Source organism: Podarcis pityusensis, assembly GCF_964106645.2.
Source record: "Podarcis pityusensis genome assembly, chromosome: Z".
Classification (NCBI taxonomy): domain Eukaryota; kingdom Metazoa; phylum Chordata; class Lepidosauria; order Squamata; family Lacertidae; genus Podarcis; species Podarcis pityusensis.
Window position 1 is genome coordinate 13,394,024 of NC_138044.1, and position 26,432 is coordinate 13,420,455.

A 26,432-nucleotide genomic window follows, 5' to 3' on the forward strand; every position below is an offset into this window, starting at 1 on the left:
TTCCCCCCCCCCCCAATCCCAGAGCTCCATACCCACAACTTTAATGTGTATTTTGGCAGATTGAATAATCTGCCAAAATACAGAGTGTGCCTGTCTGCTGTTCTCTCTAGGGGGTGAGAAGGACCTTCCTAACACAAACCGAACTGCTCATTGTTCCATTTGGCTGAGGTCCTTCCTGGTTTTGAAACCTGATGATCCCTACAATTGCTATGTGCTATACTAAAATAAAGAATGGGTTTACATACATTTGGCTGTGTTTAATGTTGAGTCTTTACAGCACAGGAAAGGGTCATAGCTGAGTGGGAAAGCATTGGTTCTGCATGCAGAAAATCCCAGGTTCAATCTCTAGCAGTACCTCCAAGTTAAGGTTAGGAGAGAGCTCTGCCTAAACCCCTAGAGATCCACTGCCAGTCAGGGTAGACAGTATTGATTTAGATGGACCAATGGTCTGGTTCAATCCTATGTTCTTGCTGTACAAAGTGTATAAGATGTTGTGGGGGTACTTTGCCATTCAACTCTGAATAGAACTTCACGCCTCATTTCTCCCACCTTGCCCCATTTGTCCTCCTTATGTTTCTGACTTTTCTGTAAACTGTCAGAACACACTATCTTCCGTTATGTGGTCCTCCATCCAGATTTCACTGGCAATAGTGATGGTTCATAGGAGGTACCTACTATTCACTGCTCCTGGCTGTTGGCCCCCACAGATACCTGCCCCAGCAAGCAATGGACTTGCGTCAAAGGCTCTAATCTGCCAGCCCTCTGGCCTTATCATGCCAAGACAAAGTTGGGTGCTGTTCTAGAGTTCAAAGTTGCACAACAGTTGCCTGTAGCCAAAGGGCTGCAGTGCTTCTTTGGAGGATGGGGGGCACGGGACCAAAACCATTGCTCCTGTTTTCTTTTGATGCCGCAGTGACTTTTGGCAGAACCCCACTGTAAGCAGGTTTACCATCTTTTTTGGGGTCAGGCACGGGCAATGGACTTGAGGGTGGAGCTTGCCAATTGGATCATTACAGCCTGTTGCAATAGCTGTAAATAATAGTGGCAGCAATTCCTTTACAATGACATTCTAATCTAAAGGCTTAGTCAGAGGAGAGGTACAGAGGTATTGTTTCCCCTAGTATGGTAAGTCTTACATTGTGCAAGGGCACAATGTCCATTCTCTTGTCACCTCATGAACAACAGTATTGAGTTTGCAAAATATCTGCGGGGTTTCAGGAAATAAAATTGCTCCTTCAGCAGGAGCCAGTTTCCCTGGTGCTTTTCTTCCTGTAACCTAGATTCTTGCCTTGATATGGTCATTAGTGTACCAGCCTGTGCCTCTTTAAGTTCTCCCAGGAAATAATAGTGATGATCTGCTGAGGGAAGAGGGGTTTGAATCTCTTACAATATTGCTCTGTGCCCTTTGGTGTGGTTCGCATGGCTTTATTGCTTACCTGGGTCCACCTGGCACATTACACAGGCTCCTCTCTGGGAGGAGACTGTCTGAGGAAGGGCTGTAGCTCAGTAGCAGGCATCTTCAGGTAGGGCTCAGAGAGACCTCAGTCCAAAAGTCTGGGGAGCTTCTGCATGTTCTGACTTTGTATAAGAAAGTATCCTATGTTTCTCTCAAATGTTAAGCACACTCTTTGGTGCTGAACATCTTGGTGTGTGGCCTGAAAAGCCTGGCCTTTTTTGGTTTCAAGAAGTCAGATATTGTTCTTTTTTGTCCTCTTTCTTCCTGCCTGGTTTGTGCTTATTCTTTCAAAATGGGAAGAGTGAATGCAGCATCCTACCCTCAATGATCCCCTGGGCTAGGAAGGAAAGATTGCTGCAGTGCTCACTTATTGTTTGGAGAGTAGAGTATGTGGTGCTGCACTATAATGTCTGAATCCGCTACCTCTTCCAATGTGAGCAGATGAGGAGGAGGAGCTTCTGCTGTGTCTTAGATTGGTTGTGTCTTAGATCGGAAGAAAACACAACAGTATTTTTTGCTGTCTGGGGAACACTTTGCTGTAGGATGTACTAATTCTCATCCACCTGGGAGAGGAAGAGGAATTATTTGCTGACAATGAGCCAATTGCAGCTATGAAGCAAAATATACAGACCAGTTGCCTTTGAGGTTTGGAAGAAATTAGGGGTTAATATTGGGACTGTGGCCAGTTCAGTCTTTGTTGTCTTTTTAAGGTTGTGTGCCACATTGCCAGGATAGCATTATATGGAGAATAAAAAGGGGATTTGGGGATAGGTTGTTGTCTCCCGTCACTACTTGTGATCTTCTTTGGAATACCTGTTTGGATACTGTTAGATGAGGAGGTCTGAACTAGGTGGACCTTGATCTGATCTCAAGGGGAAACTCCAATTTTCCAGAGCAGAGGTGCAAGAACCTCTGGTTCTCCACATATTGCACCATAACTCCCATGATCATCCCATATTGTTGGACCACAGGTCCCTCATCTCAGTTATAGAAGGATTAAGTGAGAAAAACACCTGTGTGGGAGACTATCTCCAGAATTAAATCTGAGCTGCATCACACATTAGAGAAGCTATAAGCCACCTCTGAACTCTCATGAGCTTCTGTGTTCTGACCCCTGACCTCAGGTTCACAGGAGTAGAGGCAGTGCTCTCCAAATACTTGAATCTGCGCTAAAAATAGCAAAATTGTCAAGTGTTTGATTGGAGTGTGGGAGAGACATTAAACAAAACAAACACAACTGGGCAAAATCCTTATCAACTTCATGATTATAAACATGCAGAAACATGAACCTAATAGTATTAACTTCTTTTTAAAGCTTAAAGATAACCTCATTGGCAGGATAAGTTGTAAAACCTGTACCTCCGGTGAATGTAGACCTCTAGATTGTCTCAATGCAGTTGGGTGTGACTTGCCTGTCAAGTATGTTGTTGCTGTGATAATTGGCCCATCATAAATACTTTCTGGGCTGGCAGCTGATTTCAAGCTTTTAGAATAGCCAATAGCAGGGTGGCAAGCTTCAATTTCCTGCCCATGGAACTTGGTCTCTAGCTGTATAAATGTGCATGCACACATACAAAAGGCCAAATAGAAGTAGTGTGCCGCTATAAGAAATGACTCACAAGGTCATGCCTCTGTACTGTCCTATTAGTCCACATTAGTCCACAGGACTGGGGCTGAGCTGAAATGGAAAAGCATATTTCATGGGAAACAATCACCCCTTGTGAATGCTACCATATTTTTCCGTCTATAGGACATCCCCGTATATAAGACCCCCCTATTTTAGGGGACTCAATTTTAGGAAAATGAGGGGAGATGGCCCAAAGTTGTTGAGCCTCTCCCCCCACGCAGCCAGGGGCAGGAAACACTTCCTAGTTTCCCATGCGCAGCAGCATGGGGGGGGGGGAATTTGCGCTCCCATCAGCCATTGCGCTCCAGTGCTGCTGCTTGTGGGAAACAATCCAGGGAGCGCCCGCCGCACGCAGCGGCATTGGGGGAAACAATCCAGGGAGCACCCACCGCACGCAGCGGGGGAAGTTGCACTCCCTCCAACGAGCTGGCTGGTGGTGCGCAGCTTCTCCGGCCCCCATGTAGCTGCAGGCAGGAAACACCCCCCAGGTCGCTCCCTGCTTGCTGTGGCATCGGGGGAAGCTGTGCTCCCGCCAACAAGCTGGCTGGCGGCACGCCACTTCTCCCCCCCCCCCAATCCACTATCCATGTATTGGACAACCCCAGTTTTTTGACGTGATTTTTGAGTCAAAAAACCTCGTCCAATACACGGAAAAATACGGTACTGTATATACTCACATTCACAAATGCAGCAATAAGTATTTGAGGTGGGGGCACTGGAATATAGGGCAAAAATTTCCTCCATTTGGTTTGAGGGTGGGAAGCATTGGCCTCACTTTGATTTGGTTTAATGATGCTATTGCAGAACCAAATCTGTTGCCATGATGTTGTTGTCATATTGGTTATATGATCGTTGATTGCCTGGATGACATAGCCAGTGAGATAATTTTTCCCTAGCCAAAAAGTGCCAAGGCGGCAGTGAAAAGAGGAAGTGAAATAATGTGAAAAAAGGGTTTAGAGAGGTCTCTTGGAGAATATCTTGGTGAGATGTCTCCCCTCTCCCCATATTCCATGACACTTGAGCATCCTGAAATTCTGCACCAAATATATCCCCCAAGAAAAATTTGGCTCAAGCCCAGACCTGCATCTCCCTTCCAAACCTCTCCCTATTCTGACCTTTCATGTACCCTGCCACTTATCTCCCCAGCCTAGCTTGATTATAGTTTTCAGTCAGGATAGGATGGAAGGTGAGACAAGATTCAGCTTCCCCTTAGCCGTAAACTCCTTTGAGGGAGCAAAGCAGACCCTCCCATTCTTCCATTTTACCCATGAACATTGCAGTCCTATGAATAAATAAATATGGCTGCTCTATTGTCTCTCCATATGTGTTCTCCTAGTAATACAGCCTGCCACCACCCTGGGCAATGGACATGGTGTTGTACATAGTTTGTCATAAGCCACCAATACATATTTTATTATTCAGTCACAGACCCAGTAAATCATAAGCCATAAATCAGCCTGTGTGTCAAATGAGCCTGGTTTGCAACCCAAATTTGAAAAATAATGCAACTCAGGGAGGGGGCAGGGAAGAGCAGCGTAAGCACAGAGAGCAAAGGTTTACAACCAAACAGAGGCAGTGATAAGGGGAAGGAAGGAGCGAGATAATGAGGTTGTTTGTTTGTTTGTTTGTTTGTTTTTAAAAGGAGAAGAGGAGGAGACTGAACATATGAGTTGTGTGTGTCTGGATATAAAATTCAACAGCTCTTTGCTCGCCATTTCTCTGAATATTTGTGGAAGTGTGGGCAAACACTTGGATCGAATCCTGTTGTGGCTCTTTCCATAAATATTCTTCCCCTCAACAACTCCTTTTTGCAAACTGCTGAGGTTCAGGGCTTGAAATGTGGTAGTATTTACTTTGGAGAGGAAGTGGTTAATATTTGCAAAAGGATGTCAGGAAATTGAATAAACTGGGAGCAGCATTCTGGTCTTATGATGTTGAGATTAAGAGTATCCATTGCAGTTGGCAAGAGAGTGTGTGAATAAACAGCTCTGGGGTCCCTCATCTCCCTTTAGCGGGCAAAAGGTTAGTCTGAAAAGAGCTTGGCTCAGAGGTAAGAATCCCTAACACTGTGTTTACCTGCCAGCTTCTGCCTCACTTGTATGTATTTGCTGTTATTTCTAACTCTGCATGTGTAGCAGGGAATCTTTTTCGGTTAGCAAGGAGACAGGGCTAATTAGATGCTCCCCAGCATTTGTTTGAAGTTTATATCATTTGTCCTGGGAGATAGAAGGGGAATAATTTACATATGTATGTCTGAGCTGTGGACTATCTGTTGTCTGCTTATGGGATGGATCAGAGCACCAGAAATAGTGGCTGTATGTCACTACAATCTGGAGAGCGTTCCTAACAAGCATTGTCTGCTCGTGTGGAATTGCTGCAAGATGGGAACATCCCAGTGTGGCAAACGATTTGTTATCTGCCTCATTGGACGGCTGCTATTTTTCCAAACCTGGGATCTGGTGGGGAGGGAAAAGGTTATGTGTGTGTTGAACAACCTGGTCACAATGGAAACCCAAGAAGTGTGATGTTTAACTCTTGTTCTTCTGGGAAGACCTGAGGGCAGTGATTAAAGGGCAGAGGGATATGTGTGTATTGAATTAAAAAAATATATTGTATTCTGCATTTGTAAGTGCTCTGCATCTGTAAGTGTTGGGTGAGAGGGAAAGTCGTTTTGATTTGTGCTTCCTTGAACATGTACATGTTGGAGGAGGGAAGCTTCCTGGTGCTATAATCTCCTTAGCAGTGTAGTGTTTTGATTTAAGAGATTTTGCTACTAACCATTGGATTAACCATTGCAGTAAAGCTTGTTAGCCACTCAGTTATTATTTTTTTATCTTAAGGGTTTTGGTTCAAATCTATTTTTACAGCTGCGCATTGTCGGCTGAAATCCAAAGCCCTACTTAGACTCGCCCAAGTGTTTCCTTAGACCCAGTAGGACTTTTCCCGTTTGAACAGCTGATGGGCTGTGTTGTAAAACAGGTTTTCTAACTCCCCTGCAGTTTTGCTATTGAAGTGTGTGTGGGGGGGTTGCTTTAGGTGGTTTACATGTCCTGTATAAGATAAGCAAAATTTATTTAATTTAAAAAAAAACTTGTTCTGATTCTGCTGGTCCTGAGGAAGGAGTGAGATCTGAGCAGGACACTTTGTCCACTGGATATTTGATTGGTTTTGGCCCGGTGCCAACATTGTCAGCTTTGGGGCGCTGAGCCTGTTTGCTCAAGTTTTTGGTTTTAATTTAGATCACACTTAGATCACTTTATAATCTGGGATTTTTTTGTGTTCATCTTCTAGTGGGGTGGGGTAGGATTTGTTGTTTTTATTTTTGTTGGATGGACACCTATAGGCATTTTTTTTACTGTATTCTTATTCTATGTATATAAGGTTGTATCCAATGTTTGGCCTATTGGAAAAAAGCAAATACATTTAATTATTCTGAGGTTCTAGGTCCTTTGTTACACGAGGGCACTGTTTGTCCAGCAATCTAGCCAGCACTTGCCTGTATCCTCTCTAAGTTAATTCTGCCCCCTACAAGCTGAGCCATTTTGTTTTCTCTCTCCCAACTTGTTGAGGCAAGATATTTGCTATTCTCTCTCTCTCTCTCTCTCTCTCTCTCTCTCTCTCTGCCTCCTCTACTGGTCCTGTAAACTGTTCCTGCCAAGATAAACCTGCTTTTGCATTAATAAAATCTTTGAACTCCAGACACTGTGACTATTTCAGTCCAATTCACTCGAGCTACAAGCTCTCCAAGATCTGCCAGGAGTTGTTGTTGGTATCTGTCTATCTCAAGAGACAACTGAGTTCATCTCTGGGGGTAAAGTCAAACCGCTGTGTTAGCAGCACCAAAGTGACCTCTCCATGGTGTAAGCCCGGGCAGTGTATATGGAGATCCTGGGCTACCCAGACAATAAGAATCACCTCTCAGCCTTGCTGATGTTGTCCAAAGGAACGCAAAGTAATACGTTTGGCACCAGCTTGGCTGCAGGAGTTACCAGAAGGAGGCGTGCAGGGCACCATCCAGAGTAGACCAATTGAAATTAATGGAGATGCCTAACTTAGGTTTATTAATCTCAGCGGGTCTACCCAACTTAATTGAGTGCAACCCATTGTTTTAAATGATTTATGACCTGTTGGATATTTTTATATTTTTGTAAGTTGCTTCTGAGACATTTTTTGTAGAAAGTAATGAATAAATGCAATTAATAATAATATTTACCCCACACTTCCCCCCCTTTGTTTGTGTGCACATGCAAAAATCATGCTACAAAATGAAGGAAAAAAAAGATATTAAGGCTGCAATCTTGTGCCTCCTAGGGCTTACGTGCCTGGGATTTGTGTTGTAAAAGCATAAATAATCTTCATAAAATAGGAATATTTTTAAGACTCAGGCAGGTAAAACTGAATCTAAAAAAGAAGTTAAAAGACATGTAGCGACAGCCAAAGCACCATAGAAACAAAGTTTTCAATAAATGAAAGAAAAGGCTCTGTCATGGGTACCTTTGTAGCTGATTTTCCCAAATGGGACAAGGAGCAGAACCTCCAATTTGGTTCTTTCTTTTTTTTTACAAAAAAAGTTCAGTGGGACATGTTAAACTTAACTACATTGGCTGCAAAATACCACTTATATGTTGACAAAATTCAGAGAGAATAAACCTGAACCAGTGGGTTCAAATTGGAAGAAAAATTATTTAGACTGGGGATGGGAAACCTCTGGCACTCTGGGTAGTGTTGGTCTCCAGTTCCCACCAGCCCCTGCCAGCCCAGACAGTAACCAGGGATGATGAGCATTATAGTCCAATAGCAGCTGTAGACTAGTTTCCCGTCTCTGACATAAACACTAGGAAAAACCCTGATGTTACAATCTGTTGGGCAGTGAGACAGACTGTAAGCGGAGGTTTGATGGACATCTATCAGACTCCCTGTATGTAGTACTACATTTACGAAGTGTTAGACTAGAGATTCCCTCAAGCTCAATGGCTCTATGAGATCCTTTGCATGTAAAGTGTGTGCTCTGCACCAGGCTACAGCCTTTCAAGGACCAGTTTCTATATTTAAAGTTGCAAACTTGGAGCTATACACAGCCCTTTAATATGCATGTGAGTACATGGTGTGCGCTTGTAGCGGAGAAGGTTGCCTAGCACTGGAACACATTCAGCTCTTGATCTTCATGCTTTTTCATCATTTATGCTAATGTGCAGAGCAGACACAGTGCCGAGAGGTGGAGCCCCTCCCTGCCCTGAGATTCAGCTGCCAGGATTCACTTGGGTTGCCCAGGCTGCTCGGGAGTCCTGCCTGCAGCAGACAATAAGGTGCTTTCAGGCTGAGCCACTGGCTTCCTGTCAAAGAACCGCACACTTTGCTTTGGGGGCTGCAGCTCTGCTGTTGCACTTGACTGGCTATGTTGTGCAGGGATCTCCTTTTGCAGTGGCTGGAAAATCTCTGAGCATCTGGTATTGCTGTGTAAGGTGTGGGCCTTGGCATGTTTGTGGGGCAGGAAAGAGGCTCTCGCCACATCAGCTTAAGTTACTGTCAGGGAACTGCCATCGGAAGGAAGGGAAGTGAAAGGGCTCACACAGGTTGGGAGAGACTCAGCAGCTGAAGAGGGAACCAGTAGGGGGAGAGGAGCTGAGCTGAGGGAAAGGGAGCTGGAGGGATGGCTCAGAGACACTTCCAGCGAAAACAGTGGGGAGGTTTCAGGACCTCCTGTAGGGACACCCACTCCTCGCCGGAAACTGTCACGCAGAGAGTCCAGAAGACGTGTTTCCGTTAAGGAGCTTTTATGTTGGAAGCGATTCCGAAAGCAACCACTGTCGGAATCTGCCAGCGACTGACGGAGCCATGTTTAAGGGGCTCCGTTACAGACAGAGGTTTGCAAACTTGACCAAACTCTGAGGGACTAGGATTTTACACACAAGCAGCTCATCGTCCCATCACAGCATTCCGACAGTCTTCGTGAGCAGCTTGTGCAGGAGAAGGCATCATGAGCAACCCAGCCGGAACCGGAGAAGCAGGAGCTGGAGCGGGTCCAAGCCTGGAAGAAAGGTACCGGGTGTTGGAGGTCCAGCTAGCGCTGCAGACGGCGAGGCTTGAGGAGAGGAGGGCTCAGGATGCAGACAAAAAGGGGAAAGACACCCAGCTCGTCAGAAAGGTACCAGGATTGGTGCAGAAGTTTGGGGGGGAGCCCAAAGACTATCATGGCTTTCGGACAGAGATGCAATATGCCCTCAATCTGCAGTTTGATGAATTCCCTGACGAGGAATCACGAGTGGCTTTCGTGATTGGGCATCTTGAAAAGGGGGCGAGAGACTGGGTTAGACCCCTGATGGCAGCGAATAGTGACGTCCTAAAGGACACGATGAAGTTCTTTCGCGCCATGGATCTGATGTTTTCCAGCGATATTGAACAGGGAGTGGTCCGCAGACAGTTAATGGCTTGCAAACAGGGGAGCCGATCTGTCCGTGAGTACTGGACTGAGTTCACCATGTTGATCCATAAATTGGGGTGCGATCTATCGGCGGAACCCATTAAAATGCTCTTTGAAGAAGGGCTTTCTTCGGCTGTGAAAGACGAACTTTCCCGGGCGCCCAGGGCGGAGTCTATGGACCAGCTGACCAAATCAGCGCTGACCATAGGAGCGCGCCAGGAGGCGAGAGCATTGGAGAGGCGGGAAGGGAAGGGGGAACGTTGGAAGGAGTTCCGCATTCCAGACATTCCAGAGCCAACTTTCCCGCCGGCAGAGCCGATGGAAATCGGAACAGCGCGCGCGCGCGCAGTTTCAAAGCCCAGTGAGGGGGGAAAGAAGGAGGGAAAAGGCGCCCGGAAATGCTATCTCTGCCAACAGCCAGGTCACTTTGCCAGAGTCTGCCCCCAGAGGAAGGAATGGCAAGGGATGGTAGGAGCTGTGGAGGGAAGAGAGGAAGAAATACCGAAGCAAGTAAAAGCCAACGCCTGGCTGCCACCGTCGGGGCACAGCAGCCAGGCCAAAGAGCAGTGAAAGTGCCCACGCCAGAACCTCCTAAACCCGCCCTAGTGATAGAAGTGGCGCTAGAGCTGCCAAACGGACACCCTCTAAAGATAAAGGCGCTGTTGGACTCAGGCAGCTCCTGCAATTTCATGAGCAAAGAGTTTGCAGCTGAACACCAGATACAGACGATCCCTTTAAGCAACCCCCTGCAGGTGACCACGATCGATGGCAGGGAGCTGTTGGGAGGAGAAGTCAGCTTGCAGACCGTCCCAATGATAATGAAGGTGGCAAGGCACACCGAACTGATAGCGTTTAATGTGGCCACCTTGGGAGGAGCTCCCATTATATTGGGGATGAGCTGGCTAGCGTTACATGATCCGCTGGTGGGCTGGCATCAGAGAGTGGTTTCTTTTGGTTCAGCACATTGCTTAGAACACTGCAAAGAGGGAAAGGGTTTGGCAGGGGCCCAAGCCACCCTAGCAGGGACTGAAGTAACGGAGAACGTGAAGGTACCACGACAATACGCAGATCTCCGCGACGTCTTCAGCGAAAGGGAAGCTGACCAACTACCCCCGCATAGACCCTTTGACTGTCAAATCAATTTACTCCCTGGGGCACAGCTCCCTGTAGGCAAGCTGTACGCCATGTCAGACAGAGAGATGCAGGAGCTAAGAGAGTTCATTGACAAGAACCTGAAGAGAGGGTTCATCAGAGAGTCCAGGGCGGTGGGGGGCAGCCCAGTGTTTTTTGTGGATAAAAAAAACACGAACAAGCCGAGGCTTGTGTGTGACTTCAGGGCCTTAAATGCAGTGTCAGAACCAGTGGCTTTCCCTATGCCCAGGATTGACGACATTTTGACAAGGGTCAGGAAGGGAAAGATTTTTACTAAACTGGACCTAAGGGGGGCGTACAACCTGATACGAATAAGGAAGGGGGATGAATGGAAAACCACCATGTTCACCCCTTTGGGGGCATTTGAATATTTAGTTATGCCCTTCGGCCTACAAGGAGGCTCCGCGTGCTTTCAATCGTTTATGAACCATGTCCTGGGGCCTTTGCTTTACAAGAATTGTGTGGCCTTCTTAGACAACGTGTTGGTGTATTCTGAGAATGAGGAGCAGCATGTGAGAGACGTCAGAGAAGTGTTGAGCAGGCTGCAAGCCAACCAGCTGTGGGTGAAACTGGAGAAGTGTCAGTTTCATACCAAGGAGGTGGAATTCCTGGGGTATCGCCTGTCAGACAAGGGATTGGCCATGGATCCCGGCAAGGTCCAGGCGGTGCTGGAATGGAAAACACCCAAAACAAGGAAGGATGTGCAGAGGTTCCTAGGATTTGGGAACTTCTATCGTAAGTTCATCCGAAACTTTGCCCACCTGACGGCGCCCATTACGGACTGTCTCAGCAGTAAGAAGAAGTTCGTTTGGACTGAGGAGGCGGAGCGAGCATTTGAGGAACTAAAAAGGGCCTTCGCCTCGGAACAACAACTCCTGCATGTGGATTTACAAAAACCGATGAGAGTGGAAACTGACGCATCAGACAGAGCGATTGGGGCGGTGCTTCTGCAGCCAGGGAAGGAGGAGTCAGAGTGGAGACCGTGTGCCTTTTTTTCGCGAAAGCTGAACAAATCCGAGAGGAACTACACGGTGTATGACCGAGAACTACTAGCCATTCATGAGGCGTTCCGGAGATGGAGGCACCTGCTAATTGGCGCACAACATAAGGTGCAAGTGTGCACTGACCACAAGAACCTAGAGTATTGGAGGACGGCACGAGTGCTCAACCAACGGCAAGTGAGATGGGCCCAGGAGTTCTCCAAATTTAACTTTGAGATTTGTTACGTGCCAGGCCCAGAGAACATTAGGGCGGACGCTCTCTCACGCAAACCTGAATATTTGGAGGGGGAGGGAGCACCCGAAGAGAGACATGTCATTCCAGAGGACCGCTGGGTGTGTGGGGCGGCATTGGTGGGACAAAGAGAACTGGTAGAGGAAACAGAGAATGATGAATACGCCCAGAATAAGCTCAGAGGTCTTAGGGGTGAGGGAGAGGAACCAGGGGGTTTCGAGGAAAGAAATGGAGCTTTGTATTACAAAGGGGCACTGTATATCCCTGAAGGAGACTTAAGGGGGAGGGTACTCAAGCAGTTGCACGACAGCCCCACGGCGGGGCATTTTGGACAACACAAAACCATGTGGTTGGTCACCAGGGAATTTTGGTGGCCTAAGGTGAGGGAAGATGTACGGGAGTATGTAAGAGGGTGTGAGCAATGCCAGCGAGCCAAAGGGGAGAGGCGGGCACCGGCGGGGCTATTAGAACCCTTACCAACCCCAGAACGACCTTGGGAGGCAGTGTCGATAGATTTTATGACTGATCTGCCGAAGTCCAAGGGGAAAACAGCCATCATGGTGGTGGTAGACCTACTAACAAAGATGTGCCACTTTGTAGCCTGCTCGCATGCAGTCACGGCGGAAGAGACAGCGAAGTTATTTGTAGAACACATTTTTAGGTTGCACGGGGTGCCATTGAGGGTGGTCTCAGACCGAGGAAAACAATTTACTTCCAGGTTCTGGAGGAAGCTCATGAGCTTACTGCAGGTGGAGGTCAACTTTTCGACTGCCCGGCACCCTGAAACCAACGGGCAGGCGGAAAGAGCAAACGGGGTCCTCCAGCAATACCTGAGGTGTTATGTCAATGACAGAGAGAATGACTGGGTAGAAAAGTTGGCGCTGGCGGAATTTGCCTACAACAATGCCGAGAATGTGTCCACAGGGATGAGCCCCTTCTTGGCTAATTATGGGTGTCATCCCAGGGCTTTCCCAGGGGGAGAAGGGGAGAGATGGGGTGTCCCGGCAGCCGAGCATTTTGTAGAAGAAATGGAAGCAATCCATCGTCAGCTCCAACTCAACTTAGAAAGGGCGAAGGAAGAATACAAGAGGCAGGCAGACAAGAACCGAAGGGAAGGTGAAACCATAAGGGTGGGAGATAGGGTGTGGCTGTCAACCCAAGGGTTGCCGTTCAAAGGAGGTGGTAAGAAATTAAGACCCAGGAGATTGGGTCCCTTTGAGGTCATTCAACAGGTCAACCCAGTGGCTTTCAGGCTCCGGTTACCCAACCACATGAAACTGCACCCAGTATTTCACAGGTCGTTACTGTCACCGTATGAGGGGGGACGAGAAGGGATGGCCACTCGGGGACCGGTCATAGAAGAAAGGGAATGCAGCAGCCATGTGGCAGAAATCCTCGACGCCAGATGGAAGGGGGATCAGGTGGAGTATTTGGTAGCGTGGGAAGGAGAACCGGAGTCAGAAAACACTTGGGTAATGGCAGAAGATATCAATGACGAGGTATTGATAGAAACGTTCCATCAAAGGTTCCCAAGGAAACCTCAGCCTGTGGAGAGGTTCCGGAGGGAATACTTTGGGACCACCGATGAGGAGGAGGAGTTGGAAGGATTCTCGGAATCGGAAGGGGAAGGGGAGATGGACTCTGAGGAGGAGGAGTACTTCGAGACCAGGAACCGCAACAGGTGGAGAGAAGTGTTCGGGACATCGGAAGATGAAGGAAGTTCATTCCGGGGTTTTGCCTCCTCACCGCCCGTAGAGGAGGGGGCGAGAGGGGATGAAGGGGGCCCTGGAGGGGAGGTGGATGTCAGGGAACTGCCATCGGAAGGAAGGGAAGTGAAAGGGCTCACACAGGTTGGGAGAGACTCAGCAGCTGAAGAGGGAACCAGTAGGGGGAGAGGAGCTGAGCTGAGGGAAAGGGAGCTGGAGGGATGGCTCAGAGACACTTCCAGCGAAAACAGTGGGGAGGTTTCAGGACCTCCTGTAGGGACACCCACTCCTCGCCGGAAACTGTCACGCAGAGAGTCCAGAAGACGTGTTTCCGTTAAGGAGCTTTTATGTTGGAAGCGATTCCGAAAGCAACCACTGTCGGAATCTGCCAGCGACTGACGGAGCCATGTTTAAGGGGCTCCGTTACAGACAGAGGTTTGCAAACTTGACCAAACTCTGAGGGACTAGGATTTTACACACAAGCAGCTCATCGTCCCATCACAGTTACTTACTATTATTATTGTATATTCTTATTTGATACCCACCTTTTTGCCTGACGTTACACAAGGCAACTTACAGATAAATAACAAGAAGGGTTAAAAACATAGAAAACACCGTAATTAAAAACAACTAAACAATAAAATAAAAAATGTATACATATATAAAATCTATTAAAACCATATCAATATTTGCAATAAAAACAGCACAGCACCAGACCTTTCATTAAAAGCAGTCAATTCCCCCAAGCCTGTTGGAACAAGAAGGTCATCACCTGCTGGCAGAAGGACAGCAAGGAGAGAGCCAGTCCAGCTTCTCTAGGGAGGGAGTTCCAAAGTCTGGGAGCAGACACTGAGGATGCCGTTTCCCACGTTTGTACCAAGCATGCCTGTCAGGGTGGTGGGACCGAGGGCCTCACTACTACTACTACTACTGCTGCTGCTGCTGCTGCTGCCATCACCATATCGAAAGTCATTCAGAGCTGGGTTGGATCCTGTAACATTCCAACCTTTTACCATAGCTTCCGCCCTTGTTTTTGTCCTACTTGGGAGACTGCTTGGTTTGCCCCATGCATAGGGATTCTGTGGCCCTCCTGATGTTATTGGACTCCCCATCAACTTAATAGACAGGGATGGTAAGAGCTGTAGTCCAACAGCATCTAGAGGGCCACAGGTAAGTATTTATTTATTAATCTGTGGATTAACGTTGCAAGGTGATTTGTGGACACATTCTTAAAACCGGTTTAAATAATTTTTTTTTTTAATGATATTTATTAAGATTTCAAAGAATACAAGAATTACACAAAAACAAAAAGTAAAAATACAAGAAAATACAAAATACAAAATACAGAAAAAAGAATAAAAAAACCCTTAAAGAGAAAAAAGAAAAAGAAAAATAGATCAATCTTTCCATAACTTACATTCATATCCTTGTTTCCCTGACCTCCTCATACCTCCCTTTTTTGTATTCCAGTTCAATTAGTTAAATCAGCAATTTCTTTCCCTCTTTGTTTTCTCATGATTCTTAAACTTAATATACTATAACTTTAAATTTTCATCTGTTATCAATCCTTTTTTACCTACACCTTTATAGAATTGCTGCTTAAACCACCTAGCTTCATTCCAACATCATTCTAACATTCATTAATTTTACAATATTTCTGTAAATAGTCTTTAAATTTCTTCCAATCTTCTTCCACCGACTCTTCTCCCTGGTCATGGATTCTGCCAGTCATTTCCGCCAATTCCATGTAGTCCATCACCTTCATCTGCCATTCTTCCAGGGTGGGTAGATCTTGTATCTTCCAATACTTTGCAATGAGTATTCTTGCTGCTGTTGTGGCATACATAAAAAAAGTTCTATCCTTCTTTGGCACCAATTGGCCGACTATGCCCAGGAGAAAGGCCTCTGGTTTCTTCAAGAAGGTATATTTAAATACCTTTTTCAATTCATTATAGATCATCTCCCAGAAAGCCTTAATCCTTGGGCACGTCCACCAAAGGTGAAAGAATGTACCTTCGGTTTCTTTAGATTTCCAACATTTATTATCGGGCAGGTGATAGATTTTTGCAAGCTTGACTGGGGTCATGTACCACCTGTATATCATTTTCATAATATTCTCTCTTAAGGCATTACATGCCATAAACTTCATACCTGTGGTCCATAACTGTTCCCAGTCAGCCATCATTATGTTATGTCCAACATCTTGTGCCCATTTAATCATAGCAGATTTCACCGTTTCATCCTGAGTATTCCACCTGAACGAGCGTCTCCACCCCCATCGTTCTGCCCGGACCCTGAGGTCTAGCGCCGAGGGCCTTCTGGCGGTTCCCTCATTGCAAGAAGCAAAGCTACAGGGAACCAGGCAGAGGGCCTTCTCGGTAGTGGCGCCCGCCCTGTGGAACGCCCTCCCATCAGATGTCAAAGCGATAAATAACTACCTGAAATTTAGAAGACATCTTAAGGCAGCCCTGTTCAGGGAAGTTTTTAATCTGTGATATTTTATTGTATTTTTGGTTTTTATGGAAGCCGCCCAGAGTGGCTGGGGAAACCCAGCCAGATGGGTGGGGTACAAATAATAAATTATTATTATTATTATTATTATTATTATTATTATTATTATTTCAACAGCAAGTTATACATTCTTGACAAATTCTTAGTTTTGGGTTCTAACAGTTCTGTTTCCAATTTTGATTTTTCCACCTGGAAGCCAATTTTCTTGTCCAAATTATATGCCTCCATTATCTGATAATAATGAAGCCAGTCTCGCACTTTGTTTTTTAATTTTTCAAAACTCTGTAATTTCAGTCTATCTCCATCTTGTTCCAAAATTTCCCAATATTTCGGCCAATTGGCCTCCATATTGAGCCTTTTCAGAGCTTTCGCTTCCATTGGTGACAGCCACCTTGGGATTTTGTTTTCCAATAAATCCTTGTATCTTATCCAAACATTAAACAGTGCTTTCCTGACAATATGATTTTTAAATGCTTTATGTGCTTTGACCTTATCATACCACAGATATGCATGCCATCCAAATACATTGTTAAAACCTTCTAGATCCAAGATGTCAGTGTTTTCAAGAAGCAGCCATTCTTTCAACCAGCAAAAAGCTGCTGATTCATAGTAAAGTTTAAAATCTGGCAGGGCAAATCCACCTCTTTCCTTTGCATCTGTTAATATTTTAAATTTTATTTTAGGCTTCTTGCCCTGCCAGACAAATCTGGAAATATCTCTCTGCCACCTCTTGAAACAGTCCATTTTGTCCACAATTTGCAATGTTTGAAACAAAAACAACATTCTAGGCAATACATTCATTTTTACCGCAGCAATACGACCCATCAGTGAAAGCTTCAAATTTGACCAGATTTCTAAATCTCTTTTCACTTCAGCCCAACATTTTTCATAGTTGTCTTTAAATAAATTCCCATTTTTTGCTGTCATATTAATCCCCAGATATTTAACTTTCTTGACCACTGTTAAACCTGTCTCATTCTGAAACCTCTCTCTCTCCATTGGTGTTAAATTTTTCTCTAAAACCTTGGTTTTTAACTTATTCAATTTAAATCCTGCAACTTGACCAAATTCTTGAATCAGTTCTAAAACCCTTTTGGTACTAGATTCTGGCTCCTGTAACATCAATACTAAGTCATCTGCAAATGCTCTCAATTTGTACTGTTTGGCTCCGACCCGGTTTAAATAATTTTAAAAGCAGTAGAACAACTGTGTATAGGTTTAAAATCAACACAGGATGAACACCTAGGCAGAGACCTTTTCCTCTTGTTGAAACAAAGATGAAAACAGTCTTCAATTGTTTCTGGAAAGTACAGGTGGCAGGTGCCTGACATATTATTTTTATTATTTATTCAACTTATACACCGTCCTATACCCGGAGGTCTCAGAGCAGTTCACAACATATCTCAAGAGGAAAACTCAGGAAGATAGTAGGATGCCCACTATCTGGTTCCCCATTCCTGGTTTACACATATAAAATCGCTGGCACCACCAATCCATTTCTTGCTTCATAACTTTCCTTGGAGTCAATCTTCTGCTTTATTCCCTGAAAGTCCTCATCCCCAATTGAAACAAAGCCTACATGTGGTAGAGTTTGATAATATTCATTCCTTGTTATTCTTGACTCTTCCTTCTTCCCTCTCTGTTGAAATTTAGGCTGTGAGCTCCTTTGAGAAAGGACATGGCTCTCTTTCTGCCCCACTCCCCAAATATGTTACTCCTTGGAAGTGCCATGGTATTATAAACCATAAATCCCCCTTATCTAGCTGAGTTTTCCTGACTCTGAGAAAAGGGGGGGGCAGGAGTTTGTGTCCAGTGTTCATCATTACTAGCTTCCTTACAGTACATGTAAAGTACCTTCTTTACAGTTCCAAACTACTATATGGTTTGAATCATTATATGGTAAACATTTAAACATCTCCTTGCTTGGATTTCTTACCACTTTTCCTCCTGTGGAAACAGCTACACCTTGAATGTTGGGCAGCCACATTTTCTCTCTCTTTCCCCGGAGACTATTTGATTATCCGTGGCAATGAGATTAAAAAGATTTCAATCCAGCCTTCTGTGCACTTAACCATCTCCCGCTTCATTCAATTATGAAAACATGGGGGAGGCTGTTGCTCTGGCAACGGGGACTAGATGGCTGGGGGCAGCCGATGTCCTTTTCTGCTGCTGGACAACACCTTCACCTAATGTGACTGTAGAGATCTGTTCCCCATAAAAATGTCCAGTTGCCAGTTAGAGGGGAAAGTTTCCATGCATTTGACTTTTGAGTTGATGTAATTTAAAATAGGGCTGTAGCACAATTAAACCTGTGACAACAAAGTTACCTTTGTAGAAGTTTGTGGATAGCTACAGTTCCCAAGCAGATATTTGATAAAAAGCATGTCAATTTTTGCCTATTCCTGCTCCCTGTTGCGTCATAGAATTGTGGGTCTGGCTACAAGGTGACCAGGTTCCCTTTGGTCCTCTGTGTGTCTGTGCAGTGTAGGATGGTGCTCATTGGGCCTGGTGGGCCAATGTTATGAAGAACATCAGTAGGTTGAGCCTGAATCACTGACAGGCAGAGTGAATTTTAGCCCAGCATTCTCCCACCTGCTGAGTTCTACAAGGGCAACACTGAGACTAAGAGGAGGAGTCTGGGCTGGATGTAAGTAACGAGGCAGGCTGGGGCTGGCAGAGGGTAGACTGAGTTTGGTGGGGCAGTCCCATGTTTGCTCTACTATGTCAATGGCAGCCTTGGAAATTATTATAGAATAGTTCCTGACCTGCTACATGCTTTTATGTACCCTCCGGCACCCCTTCCTTCTCCAGTTCTTAAATGCCAGTTCCTTCTGCCAAGCTGCTAAGGGACTCTTCCATGGGCTCGTTGCCCTTCACAGCTGGGAGAGTTGAATGGGATAGCCTTGTACTGCTCTGTCCATTATAGTATTGGTCAGGGGTCAGCAACCTAAGGCCCATGGGGGTCGTTTAACCGACCCACGAGCCACCCCTGAACCGAGCCACTACTGGTTCATGGCCTGATCTAAAGTAGGCTGTAGCAGCATCACCATATTGGGGGGGGGGGGGAGAAAAAGAACTGGGTCCCCAAATGTATGCTTGAGTTAAAGTTGGGTCCCAGGTCTGTAAAGGTTGAAGACTACTGCTGCAGGTGACTTTGGGCCACTCACCAGCTTTCAGCCTAACCTCAGAGTGGTTGTGAGATACAGTGGAGCAGAGGGGGAAAATGATGGAATATAAATAAAAAGCACTTTTAATGAATGCACTTCTGTATATAGATGTTAGCTGTTCTTGCATTGCGCAATCTTCCAGAACTGATTTCCATATCCTTATGAGGTCTGGAAACCTGATTTTCCGAAAAAAACTAAAAGAGTAATGACCATTCCAGTGTTTATGTAGAATATCCACAGGCTTGGTCTAAGGGCCAAGTTTCTTAAGATTAGCTACAGGCATGCCTCTTCCTCTAGAGGTACTTTCTTCTTAATTTCTTCTATTTTGTGTGTGTCTTCCAGGCTTCTACAGCATCCCCTGCCCTCTATTTCCTTGGGGGTCAAAATGTCCAACCATCACATGGCGCACATGGGCCATGATATGAATAGCTCAACAACGCCCACCCCAGATCCTCATGCACACCATCATGCCATGACAACATCGGGGCATATACATGATGGAGGGATGATGATGATGATGGTGAGTAGAGCTCAAGCGATACCTCTGGTGCAGAAGCTGTGTGACAAATTTGGTCTGCCAGGCCTCCACATTGGATGTCAGGTGTAGGGCAGGCAGAGGTGTCCTGCTTGTGCACCTGAACCTTGCAGAAATAGGATTTGACTCCTGCTTTCTGAATGTTAGGGTATATCAGCAACGTCACCAGATCTACTAAAAATCTGTCCAGATCCAGAAAGACAGAGAGAAGCAACAGCATGCACATCCCACTTGGACTCTTCAACTCTGTGGGTGCCAACTCCCAGTCACATGGCCTGTTTGTGGCCCCACCAAACTTTAAGCAAGGTGCTGATCAACACCAACAGCAAGCCCTGTGGCATCCTGATCAGTGACTTTTTGGTGAAGGTGATCCCTGCCTGAAGCAGGGCTTGCTGATTGGCGCTTGCAGCAAGCCACACAAAAGTCAGCTTTGAAGTTGGGTCACCTGACAACAGGGTGATGTTGAATGATTGACAGGTACCGGTAATTTCAGAGGGTCTTCAAACCTTAGTGGAACTGCAAGTGTTTCTGAGATGAGCCTCCTTCCATCTCATGAATTGGGAATTCAGCTGCTGATTGCAAATGGTGACTGGAGAGAGCAAATGTTGACCACTCTCTTTTCTCACATGCACACATTCACTACCCTTGGATCATGCTGGTAAAGGGAGAGGCAGTGGGGTGGGACTGGGTGAGTAGGGTGCCACTCCAATGAATTTGCAGTCTCTGTGGTTCTAGTCCCATGCAACCTGTTTGAAACTGTGATGCCCAAAGACCCTGCCACTCACAAAGCTCCATTGTGGCATTAAATGGACTCCTTGTTTCTTGTGCAGGATATGACCTTCCACTTTAGTTATAACAATGTGCCTTTGCTGTTTTCCGGGCTTGTCATCAACACTGCTGGAGGTGAGTGAGTGATTTACTAGGTGCCACTAAGATGGGTCAAAGTATCTGTTGCCCAAACCACAGTCTGGTGGAGGAGTGGGGGATGTTGGACTGAATACAGTACAGCAACAGGCAGGAAAAAACATCAAATAATCTGCTAAGACCCTCAGCAATTTTCAAGTGGTTCTTAGGCAGGGGAGATGGGGGAGAGAGTTTGGGAACTGTTAGATTTACTGATTTATGTGTGGTAGATCAACTTCAAGACTTGTTCCATTATCCAGACCTCCTTGGAAATGTTAACAATGGGGGTAGGCCATAGCTCAGTGGTTTATCACATGTGGTCCTTCTGAATAACTTAATGCTGGAATCAATGTTGCTGAGTAACAACCTCAGCCAATCAGATTGTAGTGTCACTTGAGTGCTTTACCTGCCTTAACTGGAGTGCTGATATCCCAGCATGGAATAGATCCAGGAACTTTCCTCCTTCTCACTCTGCTAGAAATGGCTGGTGCATTTGTGGCCATTTTCCTCCTGGCCATGTTCTACGAAGGCCTGAAGATTGCCCGAGAGAGCCTCCTCCGGAAGTCGCAAGTCAGCATCCGCTACAACTCCATGCCAGTTCCTGGACCAAATGGCACAGTCTTGATGGAAACACACAAAACAGTTGGGTGCGCACACTCTTTCTATCTACAGGGGACTTTAACATGGGAAATCCAACATGGGGCATAGCCAGTTCATGGTCCTTTCTGACCTACCATATTTTTCGCTCCATAGGACGCACTTTTTCCCCTCCAAAAATGAAGGGGAAATGTGTGTGCGTCCTATGGGGCGAATGCAGGCTTTCGCTGAAGCCTGGAGAGCGAGAGGCATCGGTGCGCACTGACCCCTCTCGCTCTCCAGGCTTCAGGAAGCTATCCGCAAGCCTTGCAAGCCCGGTGGGAGTTCCCGCGGGCTCACAAGGCTTGCAGGCAGCAGCCTGCAGCCCTGGCGAGTGTCCGCAAGCCTTGCGCGCCCGGCAGGAGGTCCCGCCGAGCGCGCGAGGCTTGGGGCAGCAGCCTGTCGCCCGAAGCACGGGGAGCCCTCCGGAGGGCTCCCCGTGCTTCGGGCGAGTGTCTGCAAGCCTTGCTCGCCCGGCAGGAGGTCCTGCTGAGCGCGCGAGGCTTGGGGCTGCAGCTTGTCGCCCGAAGCACGGGGAGCCCTCCGGAGGGCTCCCCGTGCTTCGGGCGAGTGTCTGCAAGCCTTGCGCGCCCGGCAGGAGGTCCCGCCGAGCGCGCGAGGCTTGGGGCGGTAGCCTGCAGCCCGAAGCACGCGAGGCTTGGGGCGGCAGCCGCGGCGGGGGGGGGATAATTTTTTTTATTAATTTCCCCCCCCCCAAAAAACGAGGTGCGTCCTATGGGCCGGTGCGTCCTATAGAACGAAAAATACGGTATATCCAATGTTAGCCGTCCGACTCAGAGCACCCGTTGAAACTGATGGACGCATCTAACTTAGGCTCATTAATTTCAGTGGGTCTCCTTTGGGTATAACCTAATTGGAAACAACCCCTCTCAAACGTTTACCCCAAAACCTGCTTCCTGCCCACTAATTCTTGTTTGCTACATTTATTTCTTGCCTTTTCTTCCAAAGAGCTCAAGGTTTGGCATACATGGTCTTCTCCCTCCCCACAACAACCCTGAGAGACAGGGACTGACCCAAGGTCACCTAGTTAGCTTTGTGACTAAGTGAGGATTTGAACCCCTGGTCTCCCAAACTCAAGTCTTACACTCTGTTTCCCAATCCACTCTTGTTCTCATCCTGTCCTCTGGCGCAATAGGAATCAAGCCCACTCTATCTTTTGTGTGACAGCACTTCAGATATTTGAAGTTGGCTATGATGCCTCTCCTTAATCTTCTCACATTTAGGCTGAACATTCCCAGTTCTTTCAACCATTCCTCATAGGGCTTGGTTTCTAGACACTTTACCATCCTGGCTGCCCTCCTCTGGGCATGCTCCAGTTTGTCAATGTGTGTCTTAAAATGTGGAACCCAGAACAAGGCTTGACCAATGCAGAATAGAATGAGCTGCTATTTTTCATGTTCTGGATGCTTTGCAGCCTAAGATTGTGTTACTCTAGTGTTGTTGTTGTTGTTTTTATACCACCCTTCAAGTTTAGCTTGTGATCCACCAAGTTACCTAGATCCTTTTCACGTATGCTGCAGCCACACCAGTCTCCCACATGCTATGCTTGCAACCATATTTTGTGTGTTTCCCTAAATGCAGGACTTCACATTTATTCCTGCTGAACTTCCACCCTGCTGGTTTCAGCCTTGTTGTGTCAGGAACTAAAGTGGGCTGCTCCTTCTCTAGCAGGGGGGCGGGGAGCCATTCTATGCTAGATGTGTGAGAGAAGTGTCAATTTAATTCTTTCTTATTACACCTTGTTGCTTCAGTTCGTAGGTCATTTATAGATCTTAACCCTTTCTGGCTCCAAAGTCTGCCATTCGTAGTCAGTCCTTGCCCATCCACCCAGCATGTACTGAATGTTTCCTTTCTCTCTCTCTTTTTCTTTCTCATTGGTCAGGCAACAGATGCTGAGCTTCCCTCACCTTTTCCAGACTGCGCTGCACATCGTCCAGGTGGTGGTCAGCTACTTCCTTATGCTTATCTTCATGACCTACAATGGCTACCTCTGCATTGCCGTGGCAGCAGGCGCTGGGACAGGCTACTTCCTTTTCAGCTGGAAGAAGGCTGTGGTGGTGGATATCACGGAGCATTGCCATTAACACCAGGCAACGGGTCCAGGCCTTTCCCTACAGTCTCTGGCAGGGACCAGGTGCAGCCCCAGTCTTACTGGAAACCAGGCCAAGAACATCCCATGTGATGCTCCCCCCCCCCAAAACTCTCTGGGGATGAAACCTGTGCCTCTCACTCCCCCCTCCCCCCATTCCCCCCTCCTTCCCAATAAACATGGGCTCCTGACCATAGCTGTCAACCTTCCCCTTTTTTGCGGGAAATTCCCTTATTCCAGCGCCGCTTCCCGCTGCTATTCCGGATTGTTAGATATCCCGTAGACTGTCCCCGGGACAGGTGAGGCTGCTGATCCCGTATTTTCAAATCTGAAAGTTGACAGCTATGCTCCTGACTGGTGGAAAGAGTGCTGATTGCCAGCTAAGATAGCCTGCTTAGGATGGTTGGCTTTATATGCTAGATACAATTAGTTTGCTTGATTGTACTTTTTTGTTTTTAGACTGTACAGTGGTGCCCCGCAAGACGAATGCCTCGCAAGACGGAAAACCCGCTAGACGAAAGGGTTTTCTGTTTTGGAGGTGCTTCGCAAAACGAATTTCCTATGGGCTTGCTTCGCAAGACGAAAATGTCTTGCGAGTTCCTGCGGGGTTCCCCCCCCCCTTTTTCCCAAGCCGCTAAGCCGCTTATCAGCTGATCCGCTAAGCCGCTAAGCCGCTTAACAGCTGACCGCTAAGCCGCTTATCAGCTGATCCGCTAAGCCGCTTAACAGCTGATCCGTTAAGCCACTAAGCCTCTTATCAGCTGATCCGCTAAGCCGCTAAACAGCTGATCGCTAAGCCGCTTATCAGCTGATCCGCTAAGCCGCTTAACAGCTGATCCGTTAAGCCACTAAGCCGCTTATCAGCTGATCCGCTAAGCCGCTTAACAGCTGACCGCTAAGCCGCTTATCAGCTGATCCGCTAAGCCGCTTAACAGCTGATCCGTTAAGCCACTAAGCCGCTTATCAGCTGATCCGCTAAGCCGCTAAGCCACTTATCAGCTGATCCGCTAAGACCGCTAAGCCGCTAATAGCGCTAAGCCGCTAAACCGCTAATGGGCTTGCTTCGCAAGACGAAAAAACTGCAAGACGAAGAGACTCGCGGAATGGATTCTTTTCGTCTTGCGAGGCACCACTGTACCATGATTGAAAATAGCTGGCAAGCTGACAGGAAAATTATTCCACGTTCTTTTAATAATACTTTTAAGTAGCATATGCTCTATTGTTATTTTTTACTCAAATCAGTTGTAGCAGAAATGTACAGAGAGCTTCAGTCATTGTGGCAGTACTTCTTTCTGGTAATATAATAGAGGCCTGTGCCTATTGCTTGGAGGCTCTTGATCACTTGTTTCCTCAATGTTTGAGTCTAGTATTGTGCTCTTCTCCCAAACCCCCAAGCCAAGCAGTTTATGCCCCCCTGGTTTTGGGCAGCCTGTTGCCTCTGGTCCAGGAACTGCTGCAGCACTTGCTTTTCAGAACAGCAGTGGGCCTCTACACATCAGCCAAGGGTAATAGGCCAACTACTAAGAACAACACATAGCTCATGTGCAACTGGGACCTGCTGATTTAACGATGGGATGTGCAAAAATGAATGCAAATGAAACCAGTTTTCAAAGTAGCAAGTTCTATTTTAAATAAACTGATGGAACAAAACACTGGCTTCATTTCGACTTTTGGGTAGGAAGAGTGTCTGTCTTATACAAACGGTTTGCATATTGATCCACAAGATTGGAACTCCCTCAGACCAGGCTGGAGTTGGGAAATCTTTAGGCAGTTTCTGCTCCAGCGATCTATCTGTTGTTCTTTTTTGAGGAAGGAGTGGTGGCTGGGTTTCTCTCCTGGTACATTTCTGCAATGGCTTTTGTCTATTTCCCAGCCCCTTTAAGATAAAGACCAGCACAGGAGTTGCCAGGGAGCACACACAAACCTATTACCCACTCCAGAAGATACTGAACTACAACTTCCATCATCCTCCCTAGCCATTGGCTGATGGGTGTTAGAGTTTAGCAGCAACTGAAGGGCCAAAGGTTCCCCACACCTGTGTTAATTCATTTACAGGTAGGCATCTCAGTTTGCAGTTTCAAGCAGCAAGCTAGCTAGGGATCAATGTCCTTGACTGTCTAAATCATCACAAGAAACTTAGTTTCCCTCCTAAGAACACTATTGGTTTTCCCTGAAGTAACACTATCCCAGAAGAAAGTGCAGGTTGTGCCGGTGATTCCTGGTATGTTCTAGATCTAGCCCCAAAATAATAGTGCATGTCTCAGGATGCTGAAAAAATATATTTTTTATTTTCAAAGCAACCCTGTGACTTTTGCCTTTCTTGCACTTCTTTTCTAATGTAGGTTTAGGGCATAACCTACTGTATTTTTTGCACCATAACACTCACTTTTTTCCTCCTAGAAAGTAAGGGGAAATGTCTGTGCGTGTTATGGAGGGAATGCCTACGGGTGGCATGCCTACGGATTTTCCTCCTCTAAAAACTACGTGCGTGTTATGGTCGGGTGCGTGTTATAGAGTGAAAAATACGGTAATTTATTTAAGAAAGATGGTGAAGACCACCTGAGTGTTGTTTTCTGGAAAAGTGGTACCTTACACTATTAGCACAGGGCTATCCAAAATGAAATTTTATAATTGTGAACTGCTTTATATACCCAAAAATCCCAGTAGAAATACCATAACCCCATCCCAAAAAGTCCACTATGTCATAGAATTGTAGAGTTGTCCCCCTTGTGTTTTGATCAGTCCTGGAGCAAACAAAGAATTCAGCAACCAATAGAGCTGTGTGTCTGCCCCAAAGTCAGGTGTGAAGAAACTTTGGCCTGCCAGATGTTGCTGAACTACATCTCTCATCTCTGGCTGTTAGCTGTTAGCAATGCTCGTTGCCTGGACTGATGGAAGTTGTATTTCAAGACATCTGGAGGGCCAAAGGTTCCCCCACACCTGCCCTACGCCCATCAGCAGTACAATGTAAGAAA

General features: G+C 46.5%; 1 protein-coding gene across 7 annotated transcripts in view; it reads left to right on the forward strand.

Annotated features, from left to right (window-relative positions):
• Positions 1 to 25,107, forward strand: part of SLC31A1 (solute carrier family 31 member 1) — a 71,879-nt gene extending 46,772 nt beyond the window's left edge. For 4 of the 7 annotated variants that reach the window (XM_080989668.1, XM_080989666.1, XM_080989667.1 and 1 more), the window contains 4 exons: positions 19,616 to 19,793; positions 20,639 to 20,711; positions 21,190 to 21,358; positions 23,251 to 25,107. In XM_080989668.1, the coding sequence (XP_080845794.1) occupies positions 19,659 to 19,793; positions 20,639 to 20,711; positions 21,190 to 21,358; positions 23,251 to 23,452 (579 nt within the window). In that variant the 5' untranslated portion in view covers positions 19,616 to 19,658 and the 3' untranslated portion in view covers positions 23,453 to 25,107. Of the gene's footprint in view, positions 1 to 1,070; positions 1,126 to 4,984; positions 5,134 to 19,615; positions 19,794 to 20,638; positions 20,712 to 21,189; positions 21,359 to 23,250 lie in introns of those variants that run through there. The other 3 variants (XM_080989672.1, XM_080989671.1, XM_080989670.1) reach the window with 3 other exon arrangements.
• Positions 25,108 to 26,432: the final 1,325 nt, after the last annotated feature.